The sequence below is a fragment of the Phacochoerus africanus genome, chromosome 1, assembly GCF_016906955.1.
Source record: "Phacochoerus africanus isolate WHEZ1 chromosome 1, ROS_Pafr_v1, whole genome shotgun sequence".
In the NCBI taxonomy this organism is placed as follows: Eukaryota; Metazoa; Chordata; class Mammalia; order Artiodactyla; family Suidae; genus Phacochoerus; species Phacochoerus africanus.
In genome coordinates this window covers 190,511,262-190,531,690 of record NC_062544.1, presented here as the reverse complement: position 1 = coordinate 190,531,690, position 20,429 = coordinate 190,511,262, and the positions used below count along the sequence as shown (strand labels likewise).

Sequence of the window (20,429 nt, the reverse complement as noted above, 5' to 3'; positions counted from 1 at the left end):
AGGTAACAATGGACATCACAGAACTACAAAGGATCATAAGAGACTACTATATGCAACTATATGCTAATAAAATGGAAAACCTAGAAGAATTGGACAAATTCTTAGAAAAGTACAATCTTCCAAGACTAAACCCAGATGAAATGGAAAAGATGAATGGACCAATCACAAGAACTGAAATGGAAACTGTGATTAAAAAACTTCCAACTAGAGTTCCCGTCGTGGCGCAGTGGTTAACGAATCCAACTAGGAACCATGAGGTTGCGGGTTCGGTACCTGGCCTTGCTCAGTGGGTTAAGGATCCGGCATTGCTGTGAGCTGTGGTGTAGATTGCAGACACGGCTCGGATCCTGCATTGCTGTGGCTCTGGTGTAGGCCATTGGCTACAGCTCCGATTGGACCCCTAGCCTGGGAACCTCCATATGCCATGGGAGCGGCCCAAGAAATAGCAAAAAGACAAAAAAAAAACAAAAAACAAAAACAAAAAACTTCCAACAAACAAAAGTCAAGGACAGGATGGCTTCCCAGGTGAATTCTATCAAACATTTAGAGAAGAGCTAACACCTCTCCTTCTGAAATTATTTCAAAAAATTGCAAAGGAAGGGATACTCCCAAAATCATTCTATGAGGCCACCATCACCCTGGTACCAAAACCAGACAAAGACTCCACAAAAAAAAGAAAACTACAGGCCAATTTCACTGATGAACATTGATGCTAAAGTCCTCAACAACATACGAGCAAACTGTATCCAACAATACATTAAAAGGATTGTACATCATGACCAAGTGGGATTTATCCCAGGGATGCAAGTGTTCTTCAATATCCACAAATCCATCAGTGTGAACACCACATTAACAAACTGAAGAATAAAAACCATATGATCCTCTCAATATATGCAGAAATAGCCTTTCACAAAATCTGACACCCATTTCTGATAAAAACCCTTCAGAAAGTGGGCATAGAGGGAACCTACCTCAACATGGTAGAGGCCATACATGACAAACCCACAGCAAACATCATTCTCAATGGTGAAAAGCTGAAAGAATTCCCACTGAGATCAGGAACAAGACAAGGATGTCCACTCTCCCCACTACTCTTCAACATAGTTCTGGAAGTCCTAGCCACAGCAATCAGAGAAGTAAAAGAAATAAAAGGAATCCAAATTGCAAAGGAAGAAGGAAAACTATCACTATCTGCAGATGACATGATACTATACCTAGAGAATCCTAAAGACTCTACCAGAAAACTGTTAGAGCTCATCCAAGAATTTGGCAAAGTCGCAGGATACAAAATCAATACACAGAAATCGACGGCATTTCTATACACTAACAATGAAAGATCAGAAAGAGAAATTAGGGAAGCAATCCCGTTCACCATCACAACCAAAAGAATAAAATACCTAGGAGTAAACCTACCTAAGGAAACAAAAGACCTGTACTCTGAAAACTACAAGCCACTGATGAAAGAAATCAAAGATGACACAAATAGATGGAAAGATATATAATGCTCTTGGACTGGAAGAGTCAATATTATCCAAATGACTATACTACCTAAGGCAATCTACAGATTCAATGCAATCCCTATCAAATTACCAAGGACATTTTTCACAGAACTCGAAAAAAATATCTTAAAGTTTGTTTGGAAGCACAAAAGACCCAGAATAGCCAAAGACATCCTGAAAAAGAAAAATGGAGCTGGAGGAATCAGGCTCCCAGACTCCAGACTATACTACAAAGCAACAATCGTCAAAACCGTATGGTACTGGCACAAAGACAGAACTATAGATCAGTGGAACGGGATAGAAAGCCCAGAATTAAACCCACACACCTACAGTCAACTAATCTATGACAAAGGAGACAAGACTATACAATGGAGAAAGGACAGCTTGTTCAATAAGTGGTGCTGGGAAAATCTGGACAGCCACATGGAAAAGAATGAAATTAGAACACTCCCTAACACCATACACAAAAATAAACTCCAAATGGATTAAAGACCTAGATATAAGACCAGACACTATCAAACTCCTAGAGGAAAACATAGGCCAAACACTCTCTGACATAAACGACAGCAACATCTTCTCAGATCCACCTCCTAGAGGACTCACAGTAAAAACAAAAATAAACAAATGGGATCTAATCAAACTTAAAAGTTTATGCACAGGGAAGGGAACCCTAAACAACATGAAAAGGAAATCCACAGAATGGGAGAAAATCTTTTCAAGTGAATCAACTGATAAGGGATTCATCTCTAAAATTTATAAACACCTTCTGCAGCTCCATACCAAAAAAACAAACAACCCCATCAAAAAATGGGCAGAAGATCTAAACAGACAGTTCTCCAAAGAAGACATTCAGATGGCCTATAAACACATGAAAAGATGTTCAACATCACTCATTATTAGAGAAATGCAAATCAAAACCAGTATGAGGTGCCACCTTACACCAGCCAGAATGGCCATCATCAAAACATCTACAAACAATAAGTGTTGGAGAAGGTGTGGAGAAAAAGGAGCCCTAGTACACTGTTGGTGGGATTGTAAATTGGTGCAACCACCACTGTGGAAAGCAGTGTGGAGATTCCTCAGAAAACTAAAACTAGAACTACCATTTGATCTAGCAGTCCCAGTTCTGGGCATCTATCCAGAGAAAACTAGGACTCACAAAGACACATGTACTCCAGTGTTCATTGCAGCACTATTTACAATAGCCAAGACATGGAATCAACCTAAATGTCCATTGACAGAGGAGTGGATCAAGACGAAATGGTACATATACACAATGGAATATTACTCAGCCATTAAAAAGAACGAAATACCGGCATTTTTAGCAACATGGATGAGCCTAGAAACTATCATGATAAGTGGAGTCAGCCATACAATGAGACACCAACATCAAGTGCTTTCACTGACATGTGGAATCTGAAAAAAGGACAGACAGAACTTCTTTGCAGAATAGATGCTGACTCACAGACATTGAAAAACTTATGGTCTCGGGAGTTCCCGTCGTGGCACAGTGGTTGACGAATCCGACTAGAAACCATGAGGCTGCGGCTTCGATCCCTGCCCTTGCTCAGTGGGTTAACGATCCGGCGTTGCCGTGAGCTGTGGTGTAGGTTGCAGACGCGGCTCAGATCCCAAGTTGCTGTGGCTCTGGCATAGGCTAGTGGCTACAGCTCCGATTAGACCCCTAGCCTGGGAACCTCCATATGCCGCAGGAGCGGCCCAAGAAATGTCAAAAAGACGAAAAAAAAAAAAGAAAAGAAAAGAAAAGAAAAACTTATGGTCTCTGGAGGAGACACTTTGGGGGTTGGGGGGATGTGCTTGGGCTGTGGGATGGAAATCCTGTGAAATCAGATTGTTATGATCATTATACAACTACAGATGTGATAAATTCATTTGAGCGATAAAAAAAAATGATAAAAAAAGAATGCAATTAGAAATATGTGACCTGAGAAAAGGTCATAGAATTTTGTAACATCATGATTCCACTGCATGTTTTTTAACACCCATATATGCACCCTGTATAATGCTGTGTTTCAGAGTGATTAAAAAATAGTTGGTTACGGAGTTCCCGTCGTGGCGCAGTGGTTAACGAATCCGACTAGGAACCATGAGGTTGCGGGGTCAGTGCCTGCCCTTGCTCAGTGGGTTAACGATCCGGCGTTGCCGTGAGCTGTGGTGTAGGTTGCAGACGCGGCTCGGATCCCGAGTTGCTGTGGCTCTGGCGTAGGCCAGTGGCTACAGCTCCGATTCAACCCCTAGCCTGGGAACCTCCATATGCCGCGGGAGCGGCTCAAAAAATAGCAACAACAACAACAACAACAATAACAACAAAAAAAAGACAAAAAAAAAAATAGTTGGTTAAAAAAAAAAAAAGTCTGCTGCTCCAGTTAAGGGTGATTACATTTTTTTTAAATGGCTGCACTCACAGGAAGTTCTCAGGCCAAGAATCAAATCTGAGCCTCAGCTGCAACTTATACTACAGCTGCAGCAACACTGGATCCTTAACCCACTTCACCAGGCTAGGGATCAAACCTGAGCCTCTGCAGTGACCCAAGCTGCCAGTTGAATTCTTAACCCATGGCACCACAGTGGGAATTCCAAAGAGTGATTGCATTTAATCTAGTCCTGTGGGTTTCAACCTTGGCTGCATTAGGATTGCCTGGTGGCTTTAAAAATATGTCATTTAAGGAGAAGTTTATTCCTGTCTGCAATTTATGTTCAAATTAATTTCCCTAGACAAAGATGGATTAGTTGATAAATAAAGAGAAGAGAGTGGTATTAGGGGAAAATATTAATGCCTAGTTCTTACTTCCAGAAATTCTGAATAATTGGTCTGGTTTGGGGCCCAGGCATCAAGGTGTTTTTGTTTTTGTTTTGTCTTTGGCACCAGTAACTTTTATGAAGGCCTGTATGACTATGAACTTCCCTCTAAGAACTGCCTTTGCTGTATCCCATAGATTTTGCAAGGTTGTGTTTTCATTATCATTTGTCTCAAGGTATTTTTTAATTTCCTGTTTGATTTCATTGTTGACCCATTGGTTTTCAGTAGCAAGTTGTTTGGTCTCCATGCAATCTTTTTTTCTCATTTCTTTTTATGTGGTTGATATCCAGTATCATACTATCATGGTCAGAAAAGATGCCTGAGAAAATTTCTATACTTTGAAATGTATTGGCGCCTTGTATTGTCCCCTAGTATGTGGTCAGTAGAGAATGTTCCCTGTGCACTTGAAAAGAATGTGGATGTGATGTCCCAGTACCAGTATCTTTCAAAAGCTTCCTAGGTGTTATAATGTAATTAAAATGTAAGTGTGTACATATAAAGGATGACTTGTTGCTAAAAAGCAAGAGTGTTTCAAAGATGAGTCCCACCTTTCAAGGCTCTAATAGTGCTCCTTAATTTCTGTGAAATGTTTCATCCTTTCTCTGTCACCCAGGGTCCCTGTGAGGCACTGTTTGCATCTGCAGTTATCATAGATTTATATGTTAACTACATGACAATATTGTAGCAAATGGCAGTAAAGCCTCTTCAGGAAGGGCCAGCCTCCTCTCATGTCCCACCTTTCGACATTTGGGCTAAGGGAAGGGCTGCTAACACCTTGGACTCTCATGGTCCCCATCACAGAGGGCAGCTCATGCTCCTGTTCAGCCCGACCATTCGGCTCCGCATCTGCAGAAGCAGTGACTATAGGACCAGGGAAGAAGGAACAAGAAGGAAAAGGGGTCAGCCAGGCCCCTTCTGTAGTTTGTAGGACACCTCAAGGATTCAAAAGCATGGATCCACAATGATTAATGCAAAAAATGTAACCAGGTTTTTGAATAGACAGCAGAGGAGCCCAGAAAACACAGGTTGAACTAATATTAAAATACTTGCCCTTCACATGTGAAAGTAACATTCTCAGCTCATTTGGATTTAAAAATAGAATGGAAGGCAGTTGTTACAGAAGCTGTTGGCATGCCACACAAATGAAGCAAGAGAATGGAAACCCAAAGCCACTAATAATAATCTGTGTTTGAGAGTGGGCAGTATTGCTTGTGAAAGTCCTCTTGGGTTTTGACATTTATAATTAAATAACCATGAGTTAAAGTCTACAGTCTGATTCTGAAGTATAAAAGCTGACTGAACTAAACTGGTAAGCGTTCTTGTTCTTTGTGTGCTTAATGGCTATATCAGTTAGAATCCTTTGAGCCGCAAGATAGAAAACTCAGCTAGAGGTATGTGAAATAATATGGAAAATGTATTACTTCACATAAGAGATGGTAAGAAAGTTCTAGGGTTGGCTAGTTCAATGACTTAAAAAACCCAAAGTCTTTCCCCTTTCTGCTCTGCCATCTTCAACTTGTCTGTCTGTCCCCTTGGCTACAAAATGGCTGCAGGAGCTCCATTATCATGTCCTTCTGCACCCCTTCAAGTCAGAGTATCCAAACATGGCAAGAGACACCACCTTGTTCTGGTATCTGTTTATAAGAGAGAGAAAAACTTTCTCAGAAAGTTTCCTTCACGTTGCACTGGCTAGAGTCATGTCTGGTGCCACTTCTAAGCTAGCCACTGGCAGAAATAATGAAATGACCATAGCTGGCTTAGACCAATCAAGCAAGATTCACCCTGGGTTAGGGAGGGCCCTGCCTCCCTAAAGCACAGCGTCTCTTGGCAACCTGAACAAAATTAGGGTGTCGTTAGCAAGGAAGAATTGAGTCTGGAGGACAAATGAGTGTCTGCCATGATGAGAAAATTGTTCACTTTGACTGTTTTTCCTTACAGGCTCTGCCAACATAAACGACCGAAGCATGCTAGGCAAACGTGACAGTGAAATGGCTGTCATTGTGCAGGACACAGAGACAGTCCCCTCCGTAATGGATGGAAAACAGTACCAAGCTGGCCAGTTCGCGCAAGGACTTCGGCTAAAGTGCTTTAGGTGGGTCTCCACAGCTGGGTCTCCCTGACGTAGTCCAGCTTCAGTGGGCATGGAACCCAGCCCAGCCTCCTGCCCTTAGCACACATGCCATCTCCAGATCTTCCTTGTCTAAAACAGTGTCTCCTCAAGAGTTCCTGTTGTGGCTCAGCAGAAAGGAATCGACTAGTGCCCATAAGAATGCAGGTCGGACCCCTGGTCTCGATCAGTGGGTTAAGGATCTGGCTTGCTGTGAGCTATGGTGTGGGTTGCAGATGCAGCTCGGATCCCATGTTGCTGTGGCTGTGGCAAAGGCAGCAGCTACTGCTCCAATTCGACCCCTGGCCTGGGAACTTCCATATGCTGCAGGTGCGGTGCTAAAAAGACAAATAGGAGTTCCCGTCATGGCGCAGTTGTTAATGAATCCGACTAGGAACCATGAGCTTGCGGGTTCGGTCCCTGCCCTTGCTCAGTGGGTTAACGATCCAGTGTTGCTGTGAGCTGTGGTGTAGGTTGCAGACGCGTAACCACAGTTCCGATTTGACCCCTAGCCTGGGAACCTCCATATGCCGCGGGAGCGGCCCAAAGAAATAGCAAAAAGACAGAAAAAAAAAAAAGGACAAATAAATAAATAAATGAATAATTTTTTTTAAAAAAAGGACAAATAAATAAATAAATAAATGTCTTCCAGAACATGGGGTGTGAACCACCAGTCGTATGCAAAATGACTTTATGTGGAGCACAAACATTTCTTCTTTTAATATTTTTTATTGTTTTTAGTGTAATCCAGAAAACTAGTATTTTAAACCTATTGATTTAGGACCAGGTCAAACCATCTGGTGTTTAACTTTTTTAGAGTGAGTTCGTTTTTAGAGACTGAAATAGTTCCAGTGATACAATGACATGTAAAAATTACTAAAGGAGATTGTTAGAGACTCTGGTGTTAAAGTTAAATGTGGAAGCTTCAGTTCTCAGATTTAAGGTGATTCCACAAATGGAAGATTCCCTGATCTTCTGCAAGAAGACGTGCGTTTTAAACAAATTGTGATTAAGTGGGGACACTGGGCTAGGAAGCCAGGGTCAGGTGACCCTAAGTCCTTCATTCAGTTAAGTGTTACTGAGAACTTTCCTGGGCAGGGCTCAAACTGACCCCTAGCCCCTGTGGTCTAGTCCCGGGGGTCAAAGTGATCCTTCTAGAACCTAATTTCAGAGATCATCACTTCCTCTGTTCAACCACTCCCCAAGGACTCCTTATCTCTTTTTTTTATGTTTTTGCCTTTAGTTTTCCTTTAAAAAAAAATTTTAATTGTTATTTCCCCAATACAATTGTTTTTTCTACTGTACAGCATGGTGACCCAGTTACACATACATGTACACATTCTATTTTCTCACATTATCATGCTCCACCATAAGTGACTAGACATAGTTCCCAGTGCTACACAGCAGGATCTTATTGCTAATCCATTCCAAAGGCAATAGTTTGCATCTATTAACCTCAAGCTCCCAATCCACCCCACTCCCTCCCCCCTCCCTCTTGGCAACCACAAGTCTATTCTCCAAGTCCATGATTTTCTTTTCTGTGGAAAGATTCATTTGTGCTGTGGGAGAAAATAATTTCAAATGATACAATTGACGAGAGCTTAATCTCTAGAATATACAAGCACCTTATACAACTCAACAGCAAAAAAGCCAACAACCCAATTGAAAAATGGGCAAAAGACCTGAATAGACATTTTTCCAAGGAAGATGTACAAATGGCCAACAAGCACATGAAAAAATGCTTAACATCACTGATTATTAGAGAAATGCAAATCAGAACTACCACAAGATACCACCTCACACCAGTCAGAATGGCCATCATTAGTAAGTCCCCAAATAACAAATGCTGGAGGGGGTGTAGAGAAAAGGGAACTCTCATTTTTTTTTTTCCAAAAAAGTTATAATCTCCCTTCCTTCTTCCTGAGCCACTTCAGACACACACCTCCCCACTATGTGTGGAATACCCTGAACACTCTCCCACCTGTATGCTTTTGTCCTTAAGTTCACAGCTTTATGATCCTGGAACCATATTGGCCAGGATGGGATTTCAGTGTGGCCTCTGCAATAAGATAGACTCAAGTGGCTCTGAAGAAGGGTAATATTGCAAACTGTTTGCTGAAAGATACTGTACAGACACTGTTGCACCGCTGTTGTTTAACCCTTCCAGTGTTAATGGTTGCTTCTGGAAACAGGCTCACTTGCAGAGAAGCACAGAACTTGCACTCCCCTCCCTCCTGCAAATGCTGACAGCCATTTCCTCATCCCTCCCTCCAGACTCTGGTTTTTGAGAACCAAGCTTCAATTCCAGAGATTCCATTCTGCCTCAGGAGTTTAGTAAATCCATCCTTCAAAATCTGTCAGTACCTTCTCACAGTTTTTATTGCTTTATTTATTGCCTTTGTTACTAATTGTTTTACCAGTAAATTTTTTTTCAGTTCATTGATATTTCAGTTAACTTCTAATGTTAATTTGTTTTGTTTAACAAGGGAGAGTTTAAAGTTAGTATGCTGTTAATCAACTCATTGATTGCTTACTGCAGCTTATATGAAGAAACTAATATTTCCTCCTAAACTAGAAATAAATGTCATACCTTTTCAGTTCCATGAGAACTTTAGTATTCTCTTCAAAGGTGTAGGCTTCTTTATAGCTTTTGAAATGTATTATATATGTATGTAATTATAGAAGCAGAGGGTTCTGATGACAACATATTTTCATTGTAGAAAATTTGGCAAACACAGAAAAGCAATAAGAAAATTAAAATTATCTGTACTCTCACCACTCAGTGCTAACAATTTAAAATTTTATGTATCTCATTCCACTTTTTTCTATACATAAATACTACTATACTGTATTTTTTAAAAAATATATATTATAATCTTGCAGTTTAACAAAGTTCTTTATTGTTTAAATGATGTTAGACACACACTTTTTCATATCATTAAGTGTTCTTCTGTAACATTTAATGGCTGCATCATATTACATTGTGTGAGTATGCCATAATTCCTTTAACCAAAGCCCCATTGACAGGCAGATTTTTCATTGATATAAAAGAGGGGATATGGTTGTAGATAGCATCTTGCTTACTTTCTTAATTGTTTCCTTAGTGAAATCCTAAACTATGGAATTTCTAGCCAAGGGGAGTGTGCAGTTTCCTCTGCCCTCTGACTACTTATTGTATCTTCAGCAGTGTTTCAGAGGCTTTATTCCTCCTATCTTTTCTGAGTTCTACTATTTTATTTAATCTTTGCCCATTTCTTGGGTTTCAAATGGAATTTTATTATTTTAACTTGCAATTCAAGGGTTTAAAAATGCATTCATTAGCCATTTGTAATTGTTCTTTTGTAAATTTCTAGACCATTCATGTCCTTTGCCCATTTTGTGGGAATATTTCTGTTTCTTGTCATGATTCATAAGTAACTGAAGTATGTAAGAGGCTGATTTCTTTCAGCCATTCGCTACAGATCTGATTTGCCAATTGCCTTTTAATGATATGTAGAGTATTTGGGGAAACTTCAGTTCTTATTAATCAAATCTGTCAGATTTTTCTTTTCCCCCTTTTTAAAAATATGCTTAGAACGCTTCCCCAGCCCAAGATAAAATATTTACTTATATTTTCCTCTAGTGCTTGGTTGATATTTTTATATTTAACATCTGCTATTTATTTATTTAGTCTTTTTAGGGAAGTTCTCAGGCTAGGGTTTGAATCAGAGCTATAGCTGCCGGCCTTCACCACAGTCACAGCACCACAGCTCAAGGCAACTCTGGATCCTTAACCCACTGAGTGAGACCAAGGATCAAACCCACATCCTCACGGATACTAGTTGGGTTCGTTACCACTGAACCATGATGGGAACTCCCATGCTATTTATTTTAACGGAAGATATGAGTAGGGATGCTAACTCTTTCTCCCAAACAAATCAACTGATCCAGAATTGCATGACTATGGTGCCCTTTGCCTCTCTAACCTCAGTCTCTCTTCATGGTACACTGAACTGCCACTCATCCTGACTCACCTGTACTCTCCGTTGCATCCTACTCAAAATCCGTTGACTTGCCTGCGGGTGCGATACCTCTTTAATTATTGTAGCCGTGCACTTTAATACTACTTCCTGCCATGCCACACCCCCCAATTTAGAATTCTTTTCCAGAATAATCTTAGCTACTCTTAAATAGTTATTCTTCCACATGAACTTTAAAATTGTATATTCAAATTCTCTCTATTTCTAAAATCAGGATTATAGTATATTTACAGATTGATAGAAAAAGAGTCGACATCTTTATAAAACTGTGACATTCTACTGAAGAACAAAGTATGGGCTTCAATTTACTCCATTTTTTGAAATAAAGTTTCAGAGTTTTCGTTATTGGAAGCAGAATTTGGTCTTCAGTAATCATTGAAGTATTGTGGGAGTTGCTATTGTGGCTTGGCGGGTTAAGAACCTGATGTAGTCTCCATGAGGATGCAGGTTCCATCCCTGGCCTCACTCAGTGGGTTAAGGATCCTGCGTTGCTGAAAGCTGTGGTGTAGGTCGCAGACATGGCTCAGATCCAGTGTTGCTGTGGCTGTGGTATAGGCTGGCAGCTGCAGCTCTGATTCAGCCCCTAGCCTGGGAACTTCCATATGCCACAGGAGCAGCTGTAAAAAAGAAAAAAAAAAATGTTGTTGTTGTTCTTTTGTGGTTTTTTTTTGTTGTTGTTGTTGTTGTTTTCTGACTATACATCTCATGCTAAGTTTATTCCTAGGTGCTTTATTTTTCCTGGCATCTTTCAAACTGCCTTAAAGAGGCAATTGTTTTTGAACAAGCTTTTTTACCTTCCCGCAGTGGTAAACACAAATTATGTGTTAAAAAGTACCATGAAAGCCTGGTTGATTTTAGCTTTTTTTAAATTAGGAAATAAGGAAATATTCTCAAAGATAAATATTGTAGTCTAGAGTAAAGCTATTTACTTCCTTAAAAAATGCAATTTCAATCCATTTTCCATCTGGGCTATTTCTGAATAGAAACAGAGAGATACATTTTGATGTGAAATCAATTCCAAATAGAATCCACCATCAGGGTACTGCACTGAATGTCAAACTACGTGCCAAACAGTTCATTAAGTCCTAGAAAATTATACAAACTTTACAGATAAAACATCACTCAACAGATGCCATTATCTACACAAGTAGAACTCAGATTCATTTACAGTGATAGACCTGAAGAGTGGAGAGAACAGAAACAATTTTGTGCATTATTCCTACTGTCCCCCTGGAGCACAAGCAATTAAACATTAAATTATTGTCCTTATATGCATCAACATAAAATCAAATTTGTTTTTTCTGAAGCCTTAGTCCTCAAAAGAATACCCAGAGTACTACATATTATTTTTACTTTCATTTTACAGCTAAAAACTGACAGGAAAAATAATTTATTACTGAATACTGCCTGCTACAGACTTAAAATTAAATAGTTTTTCTACACACCAGCTCTTAGCTGAAAACTTGATAGACACATTGCCTCACCTCTTGTTCTCATTTAAAAGCAAAGTCACAGAAATATTCTTTCTTCTCTGTTTTCACCTGGCAAGACCTGATTCAAATCAAAGGTACTTTTATGATTGGCTTATTGTTATAACTTGCACTGTCCTTCAATTTGGTGCAGTTAAATTTTGCTTTGGATCTTAAGGAGCTGCAGCGTCTGTGTGCAAACATCATCCCTTAGGACTTTTTTGAAAGTTATTCTTATACAGTCTGAAGGAGACATTATTTGAAGTGGAAATAGAATTTTGAGGTTATAAAACTCTAAGAATCCTAGTGAGCCCAGGTCCCAGATCCATTTAGTTTGGAGAATTTTTATATGGTAGAAAAAGTGCAGACTAAAACTAAAATGAGATGCCTTTTTATCCTCATAAGCTGGCTGAGCTTTTTCAGGAGTTGATAGTATTGGAGGTGACCGGGGTGAACACGCATGGTTAATAGTGCGTGTGTACTGGAACAGCCTTTCTTGAAGTAAATTTTGCATATCATTTGACCCAGGGATTTTAATTCTTAACCTTCTCCTGGTGAAAATAATCACAGAAATTCACAAAGTATTATATGTGATGAATACATTATGTTCATCATAGCACTGTTTATAAATAATGGAAAACTGGAAGTGACCCAAAAAGTCATGATGAAATAATTGGTTGAAGAGATTTCACATAATGGGAAATTCTGCTGCCATTAAAAATGATGATGTGACTCTACATCTTTAAATACAAAGAGGATGACAGTATTAATGACCACCACACTGTTAAATCCAATGGTCAATTCTCATCTGAACGTGATACCATATGGTTCCCAAACACCCATCCTCTGGGTAGCCTCGCTGCAGCCTCCCTGGCTGCTCCTTCCCCCTCCTATTGATGCACTGGTCCTCTTCTCTTTCTACACTCACTGCTTTGGTAATTTCAGTTAAAGTCACATAGCTTTAAGGGGATACATATGTGGACAATTCTCAAATGTATACCTCCAGCCAAACCTCCTCTCCCAAACTCCCAGTTCATTTATCCAACTGCCCACTTAGCATTGCCACTTGAATATTTAATAGATGTCACAACACGTTCAAAATTGAATTCCCAGTGTGCTCCCACCACCTGTCTCTACCCAGAGGATTCCCCATCTCAGCTAATGACAGCTGCATTCTTCTAGCTGCTCAAGCCAGAGCCCTTTCCGTCATCCCGATGCCCTAGTTTTTATCACATACTATGTCTACTAGGTCAGTGAATCCTGATCTTGCCACCACCCCAGCCAGCACCAGCTCCTACTCAGATCACTGCAGTGACTCCTAACTGGCCTCCCTGTTTCAGCCCTTGTCCTGCAGTCTAGTCTCAATACTGCAGCTGTATTTTACTATGTAAGTCAGATCTCGTACCTCCTTGTTTCAGTGTCTGTAGTTATGTCTCAATTTCACACAAAGGTAAAAGCCAAAGTCCTTCCGAGACCCATTTCCCCACTTCTGTTTCCAAGGTAGCACAAGCCCTTTGGATAGTCTTTGAACCTGCCAGGCAAGTGAGAAAAGGGCTTTGGACTCAGTTTCAATTCTAGCTCTACTGACAGTATGTCTCCAGTCTTTAGTTCTCCATTTGTAAAATGGGGATCATCTACCCTCTACCTTAACAGGATTAAAGTGGAAGTGCTTTTTAACTATCAGGCTTTCTGTAAGTACAGAGATCCTACAATTTTCAAATATGACCTCTAGAACTTGTTTTGCTTGAAAATGTCTTGTTATTTCTAGTCCCCTGTTTATATTTGATCAATTCAGTCAATTTACGACATGGCTTCTTTTATGCCCAGTACTCTGGGGATATGAGAATAGCCAAGTCATGTTCTTTCAAAGAATTTACATGCTAGCAGTGGGAGATCAGCCTGTTAAGAACAAAAAGTGTGTGAAGCATTGCAGGTACTCTGATATAAGCAAAGCAGATATGAAGCACAGTAGGGGGACAAAGGAAGAAAATTCAAATCTCTCAGGATTGATGGGGAGAAATATGATACAGGAGAAGGAGGAGTTATAACAAGTTTTATAGATGCGATCTTTTACTGAATCCTGAAAGATGGGAAGGAGGGATAGGCAAATACCTGGTATTTCCACATTTTAATTAATTCTTTTTTTTTTTTTTTTTTGCTTTTTAGGGCCGCACCCGAAGCATTCGGAGGTTCCCAGACTAGGGGTGGAATCCAAGCTACAGCTGCCAGCCTACAACACAGCCACAGCAATGCAGGATCCGAGCCACGTCTGCAACTATACCACAGCTCACAGCAACACCAGATCCTTTTTTTTTTTTATTACTCAAATGAATTTATCACATCTGTAGTTGTATACTGATCATAACAATCTGATTTCACAGGATTTCCATCCCACAGCCCAAGCACATCCCCCCACCCCCCAAAAGCAACACCAGATCCTTAACCCACTGAGCGAGGCCAGGGATTGAACTCCCAACCCCATGGTTCCTAGTCAGATTCATTTCCACTGTGCCACAACGGGAACTCCTTAATTAATTCCTTTTGAGGGTGATTCTTTATTCATTGTTGATCTAACCCACCAAATTAAACTCCACCCAGAGAGGCTCCTTGTCTTTTGTATTCATTTCTGTACCCTAGAGTTCAGCATAGTTCTTGGGCCAAGGGAGGGAAGAGAGAAGAAAGGAAGGGAGCGAGGAAGGAAGGAAGGAAGGAAGGAAGGAAGGAAGGAAGGAAGGGAGATCAAGTCTTGGTTAAGAGCACAGGTTTGGGAGCCAGATGGTCCTGGTTGGAGTCCCCAGTCTACAGCTTACCAGCTGTATGACCTTGAGTGGGTTACTTTACCTCCCTGTGCCTTAGTTCCCTTTTCTATAAAAAGAAAATAATAATAGTTGCTTCTCCATAAAGTTGTTGAGGATTTACTGAGATCGCTTGGAAAGGGCTTGAACACTGGCTGAAACGTGCTTTGAGTACTAATCCTGTTCTCCAAGCTCCTCACCCTCTTAGACCAAATGACAAGGACTCTCTTAGAACAAAATGCAGGTCTTTCTCTAACAGTTAAAACTTTCAAGAATCACAGCAACTTAGTGTTTTGTTTTGCAACTTAGATCATTTTGATATAGACATGCAGACACACACTTAGTCTTAATTTTGAAATCTTTGATTTCCTGAGAAAACAGAAAAGGACTTGGTGCTGTGGCTGAGTGCCTGAGTTACTGTAACCATTAGAAACAGTACCTGCAACAAACTGCTTTGTCTCAGTTACTCATTTTGGAGGACGCTTGTGTTTCAGGGTTGTCCTAGGCTATCTTTCTGGACCCAGTGAAGACCTTCAGGATCCAGTGAGTGACAAATTCTTCAAGGAGGTATGGGTTTCAACAGCGGCTCGAAATGCTACAATTTATGATAAGGTGAGGTTCACATATCCTCCCCCCCTTAATTGAATTATATCACAAGGCATATCATTACTATTGGTATAGAGAATTCTTAATGAGTGTAAAAAACCAATACACCTTCAAGTTTGGTCGAATAAAGTATTTCTGTGTAAACATTAAAATGACAGAGTCAGGAGTTCCCTGATGGTGCAGTAGGTTAAGGATCTGGCATTGGCACTGCCATGGCGCAGTTTCAGTCCCTGGCCCGGGAACTTCCACATGCCATGATTGTGGCCAAAACAAAATTTAAAAAAAATTTTTAAGTGTTTAAATAAAAATAAAAAACTGAGTCAAAAAGTACTTATGGATTATGGTTTAGAAGAGACTTCAGTGGCATTCTGGTCTCAGATTCCAGAATCCCATCTTGAGCATCCTTAGTAGGTGGTTATCCAGCCAGCTTTTGTACTCATTTAGTGACACTGAGGCAGATGGGATCAAAAAACGAGTCAGACCTCGGTTCAGCCCAGCTCACTCAGTTGCTGGTGACAGAATTTGTATATGGTAACTTGACATTCCAAGCCTTCCATTCTTTCCCCTCCTATAACTTGGGAGAGGTATTCACTAGATAATGAGGATTTAAAAAAAAAGTCTGTTAAATGTATTCAGTACATAGTAAGTGGTATCCATCCTGATGATGAAGCTTATTAATAATGAGAAAATTTCTTTGTTAGACAGCTCTAATTTTGGAAAGGCATTGTAAAACCAGCTTCATTTGTTAGGGAGGCCAAATGCATCTTCTGGTAAGTTCTGTACATTGGTGATGATAAACAGTGTGCAAGAATTAAGAGTCATCCAGTACTGGAACAAGTTACATCATGAACTAGCTAACTTTCCATCATAGATGTATTCAAGCTGAGATCCGTTGACCATCATTCAGAAATTGCGTAAGAGTGTGTTCTTCTGGAGTTCCCATCGTGGCTCAGTGGTTAACAAATCCAACTAGGAACCGAGAGGTTGCGGGTTCGGTCCCTGGCCTCGCTCAGTGGGTTAAAGATCGGTGTTGCCATGAGCTGTGGTGTAGGTCACAGACGCAGCTCGGATCCCACGTTGCTGTGGCTGTGGTGTAGGCTGGCAGCTGCAGCTCCATTTAGACCCCTGGTCTGGGAGCCTCCATATGCCGTGGGAGTGGCCCTAGAAAAGGCAAAAAGACAAAAAAAAAAAAAAAAAGAGTGCGTTCTTCTGACTGGCAGAGTCCTTCAGTACAGAAAAATTCATCATTTCTAATGAAACGTGACAAATCTCATAGCCTTATTTCCTACTGAGGACTCAAGGCCATGATTAACTAGGTCGTGTGCATGGAGTCTTTTAAAATGTGATTTTTATTTTTTTTTATTTTTTTTTAAATTATTTATTACTATTTTTTTCCCACTGTACAGCAAGGGGGTCAGGTTATCCTTACATGTATACATTACAATTACATTTTTTCCCCCACCCTTTCTTCTTTTGCAACATGAGTCTCTAGACAAAGTTATCAATGCTACTCAGCAGGATCTCCTTGTAAATCTATTCTAAGTTGTGTCTGATAAGCCCAAGCTCCCGATCCCTCCCACTCCCTCCCCCTCCCATCAGGCAGCCACAAGTCTCTTCTCCAAGTCCATGATTTTCTTTTCTGAGGAGATGTTCATTTGTGCTGGATATTAGATTCCAGTTATAAGTGATATCATATGGTATTTGTCTTTGTCTTTCTGGCTGATTTCACTCAGTATGAGGTTCTCTAGCTCCATCCATGTTGCTGCAAATGGCATTATGTCATTCTTTTTTATGGCTGAGTAGTATTCCATTGTGTATATATACCACATCTTCTGAATCCAATCCTCTGTCGATGGACATTTGGGTTGTTTCCATGTCTTGGCTATTGTGAATAGTGCTGCAATGAACATGCGGGTGCACGTGCCTCTTTTAAGTAGACTTTTGTCTGGATATATGCCCAAGAGTGGGATTGTGGGGTCATATGGAAGTTTGGAGATACCTTAGAAATCTATACATAGAACTTCCATATAAAATGTGATTTTTAAAATGAAGGGCACAGCCTTATTTGGATGATGTATGGGGGGATGATAGCTATAGAAGAGCTATAGAAGACATTTGGGGAATAAATGGATAAATCTGAATATGAACCATATTTTAAGTGACATGGAATTGATTTTCTGAGGTGTGAGAGTGGTATTGTGGTTATTTAGGTACATGTCCTCATTCTTAAGAAATACATGCTGAATTGGAAGTTCCCACTGTGGCTCAGTGGTAATGAACCAGACTAGTATGCATGAGGAAGCAGGTTTGATCCCTGGCCTCACTCAGTGGGTTAAGGATCCCACATTGTCGTGAGCCATGGTATAGGTTACTGTCACGGCTCGGATTCAGCATTGCTGTGGCTGTGGTGTAGGCTGGCAGCTGCAGCTTCAATTTGACCCCTAGCCTGGGAACTTCCATATGCCACGTGTGTGGCCCTAAAGAGGAAAAAAAAAATGCTGAAGTTTTCAGGTGTGAAGTGTTACGATGTGTGAAACATTTCAGTTAGCAAAATACATGTACAATTGACAATTTTAAGTAAAAGTACAAATATGAACATTTTCCAAAATCAAAAGTTAGAGAATATGTACTATACATATTTCTTTTTGGATCAGAACCTCCAGTGAAATTCTGGGGGTGGTCATTACTCCCAAAATTAACCTTAAAGTGAAATATCACACATGAAATTCCTCTCCTCTAGCTTGACTTTATCCCACGGTCAATCCCTTATGTAGATCAGGTATAGGATTTATCTATGTTTTTTGTTTTGTTTTATTTTTGATGGAAGCAAATCTAGCAGCCTCTTTGTAGCAAATAAAGAAGCAACCCTTCAATCAGGTCTGTGCTATAACATAAAACAAACGTGTTTCATAAACAAAAGTTTTGTCTGTTGGAATGAGTGTTTTTCATAAAGAGGACATACTTTCTTTTAAACTTATTATTTGGTTTCCCATTTGCATTTTAATCAGGTGTTCCGGTGCCTTCCCAATGATGAAGTGCACAATTTAATTCAACTGAGAGACTTTATCAGCAAACCCATATTAGCAAAGGAAGATCCCATTAGAGCTGAGGAGGAACTGAAAAAGATCCGTGGGTTCTTGGTGCAATTCCCCTTTTATTTCTTGTCTGAAGAAAACCTACTGCCTTCTGTTGGAAGCAAAGAAGCCATGGTGCCCACAGAGGTTTGGACTTAAGAGTCATAGGTGTTTGCAGCTCAAAGACTTCCACCCTGAAGAGTACATAGCATACTGTGACTTTCTGGAGACACAACAGCCAAAGCCAGACCAAGTGCACTCTTGTATCCAACCTTGGATCCTTTGGATTGCTGGGAAGGGCTGTATGGACAAGAAACATCAGCAGGGCTTTATAATTCCTCCAGCCTATCCTTGTGAAAGGAGACTACATTCTTAAGTAGCATATACCCAACAGCTTAAACACATACTTAAATTCCATGACGTCTACCAAAGTGCGTGTCCTTCACTAACAAGAATTTACCTGTAACTGTGATCTACATTGCCAAAAGTCATCTCAACCTCCTTATTTTTCCCTGATCCTTACTTACACAGCTGATGTCTGCTGGACGTGCCTTCTTCTTATAGCTCATGAAGGCTCTGATGGAGATATTATATTCATTGCCAGAAGATGTGATGCCACTTCAATGTTATTCAGGGTTACATGGGACGGTCCTGCTCATCTGGTCCTAGAGTATGTGTGCACCCAGCCGAGGATGTGGTCTGCACTCCTTTCATGTGACTGAAAGGATAGGACAGACCTTAGTCTACATGGCAGCCCATGTTAGGTGCTTCTGACTGACACCACAGAGCAACAGGAAGGAATTAAATTTGGTTGTTACGACAGAGATTTCACTTTGCCTCCGAGGGCACTGACAAGATGTGTCCTTGTGATAGGGCCCACCTGATCAAATTTGAAAACATGTGGGATATGTGATTACACAGCAACCGATGAAACTCAAAGACAGAGCATGCTGCCTTTAGAAACTTCCATGTCAATAGGGATCTGCTCCAGATTAGAAGAGAAGATTTCTAATAGTCCTGTAAAATTTCTGTCATCCTTAGCTGCTAGGTTGATTGAAATTTGAGTTTCTACATTTCAAAAATCAAACCAGTGAATACAACTTGTCTTTCAAGAGAATCAGGGGCTTCAAACTCGAACCAAGGGAATGAGTAGGAGCCTAACCTTATTTGATATTCAGCTCTCCAGCTGGGTTACCTTCTTTAAGAAAAATTAACTGATTGCAAAATATACGCTACTTCACTTGCATTATTAAATATATATTAACATTCCACCAGGGCTTCCAAAGAGGTTAGAATTATTTTTTAATTCACGTTATCCAAGTCTGTGAATTGTTCTGGAAACTCAGTTTTTGGATGTTAGCCTACCTTTTGGCCCACATAGCTCTAATTTTATTAAGCAGAACTATTCTCACAGCCTGAAGAACTAATGTGGGCTACCAAGAGGCCTGAGGCACATGTGTGTAGGTGTAATGATTACACATCAAAGGGTTGCCTCATCTGAAGAAGCAAGGATCCAGTCTCTGTTTTCATAGGGCTGATGGTCCAGTGGGAAAGGAGCACTAAGTCAGTGACCTGGGGTAGTAGGAGAGAGACAGTGTCACACCCAGGAGAGTTTTACAGATGAAGTGGGACTCTGTAACTCACAGTGGAAATGAATAAGCTTTTATGATGGCTGAAGATTGTGAAATGACTTCATTCCACAGCAGGTATATGCAAGAATTTGCTATTTATGAAGGTTAGATTGGCATTTAAAATGTTGAGTGTACGTTCAATACCTAATGATTTCTTAGGTTTTCTTTTTAAATGTTTTTTAAAATATAGAACAGTCAACACACTGGTTCTTGATTTTTTGCAAGGTATTCCCATAAAACCATGACAATTAAAGCCTGAAAGGGACCTTTTGTCTTTTAAAAAAAATCACTTAATCCAACCTCTCCCCATTTTATGGATGAAGAAACTGAAACCCAATTTAGTTGCACTCGAAGGACTCACCGAGGTTCACCCATTAGGATCAGTGACACTGCTACAGTTCATGGCTG

At 40.3% G+C, this 20,429-nt stretch overlaps 1 protein-coding gene across 4 annotated transcripts in view; it reads left to right on the top strand.

The window, feature by feature from the left end:
* Positions 1–20,224, top strand: part of PLD1 (phospholipase D1) — a 218,728-nt gene extending 198,504 nt beyond the window's left edge. For all 4 annotated transcript variants that reach the window (XM_047786550.1, XM_047786540.1, XM_047786531.1 and 1 more), the window contains 3 exons: positions 6,259–6,412; positions 15,205–15,322; positions 18,325–20,224. In XM_047786550.1, the coding sequence (XP_047642506.1) occupies positions 6,259–6,412; positions 15,205–15,322; positions 18,325–18,549 (497 nt within the window). In that variant the 3' untranslated portion in view covers positions 18,550–20,224. The remainder of the gene's footprint in view (positions 1–6,258; positions 6,413–15,204; positions 15,323–18,324) is intronic.
* The last annotated feature ends 205 nt before the right edge of the window (positions 20,225–20,429 follow it).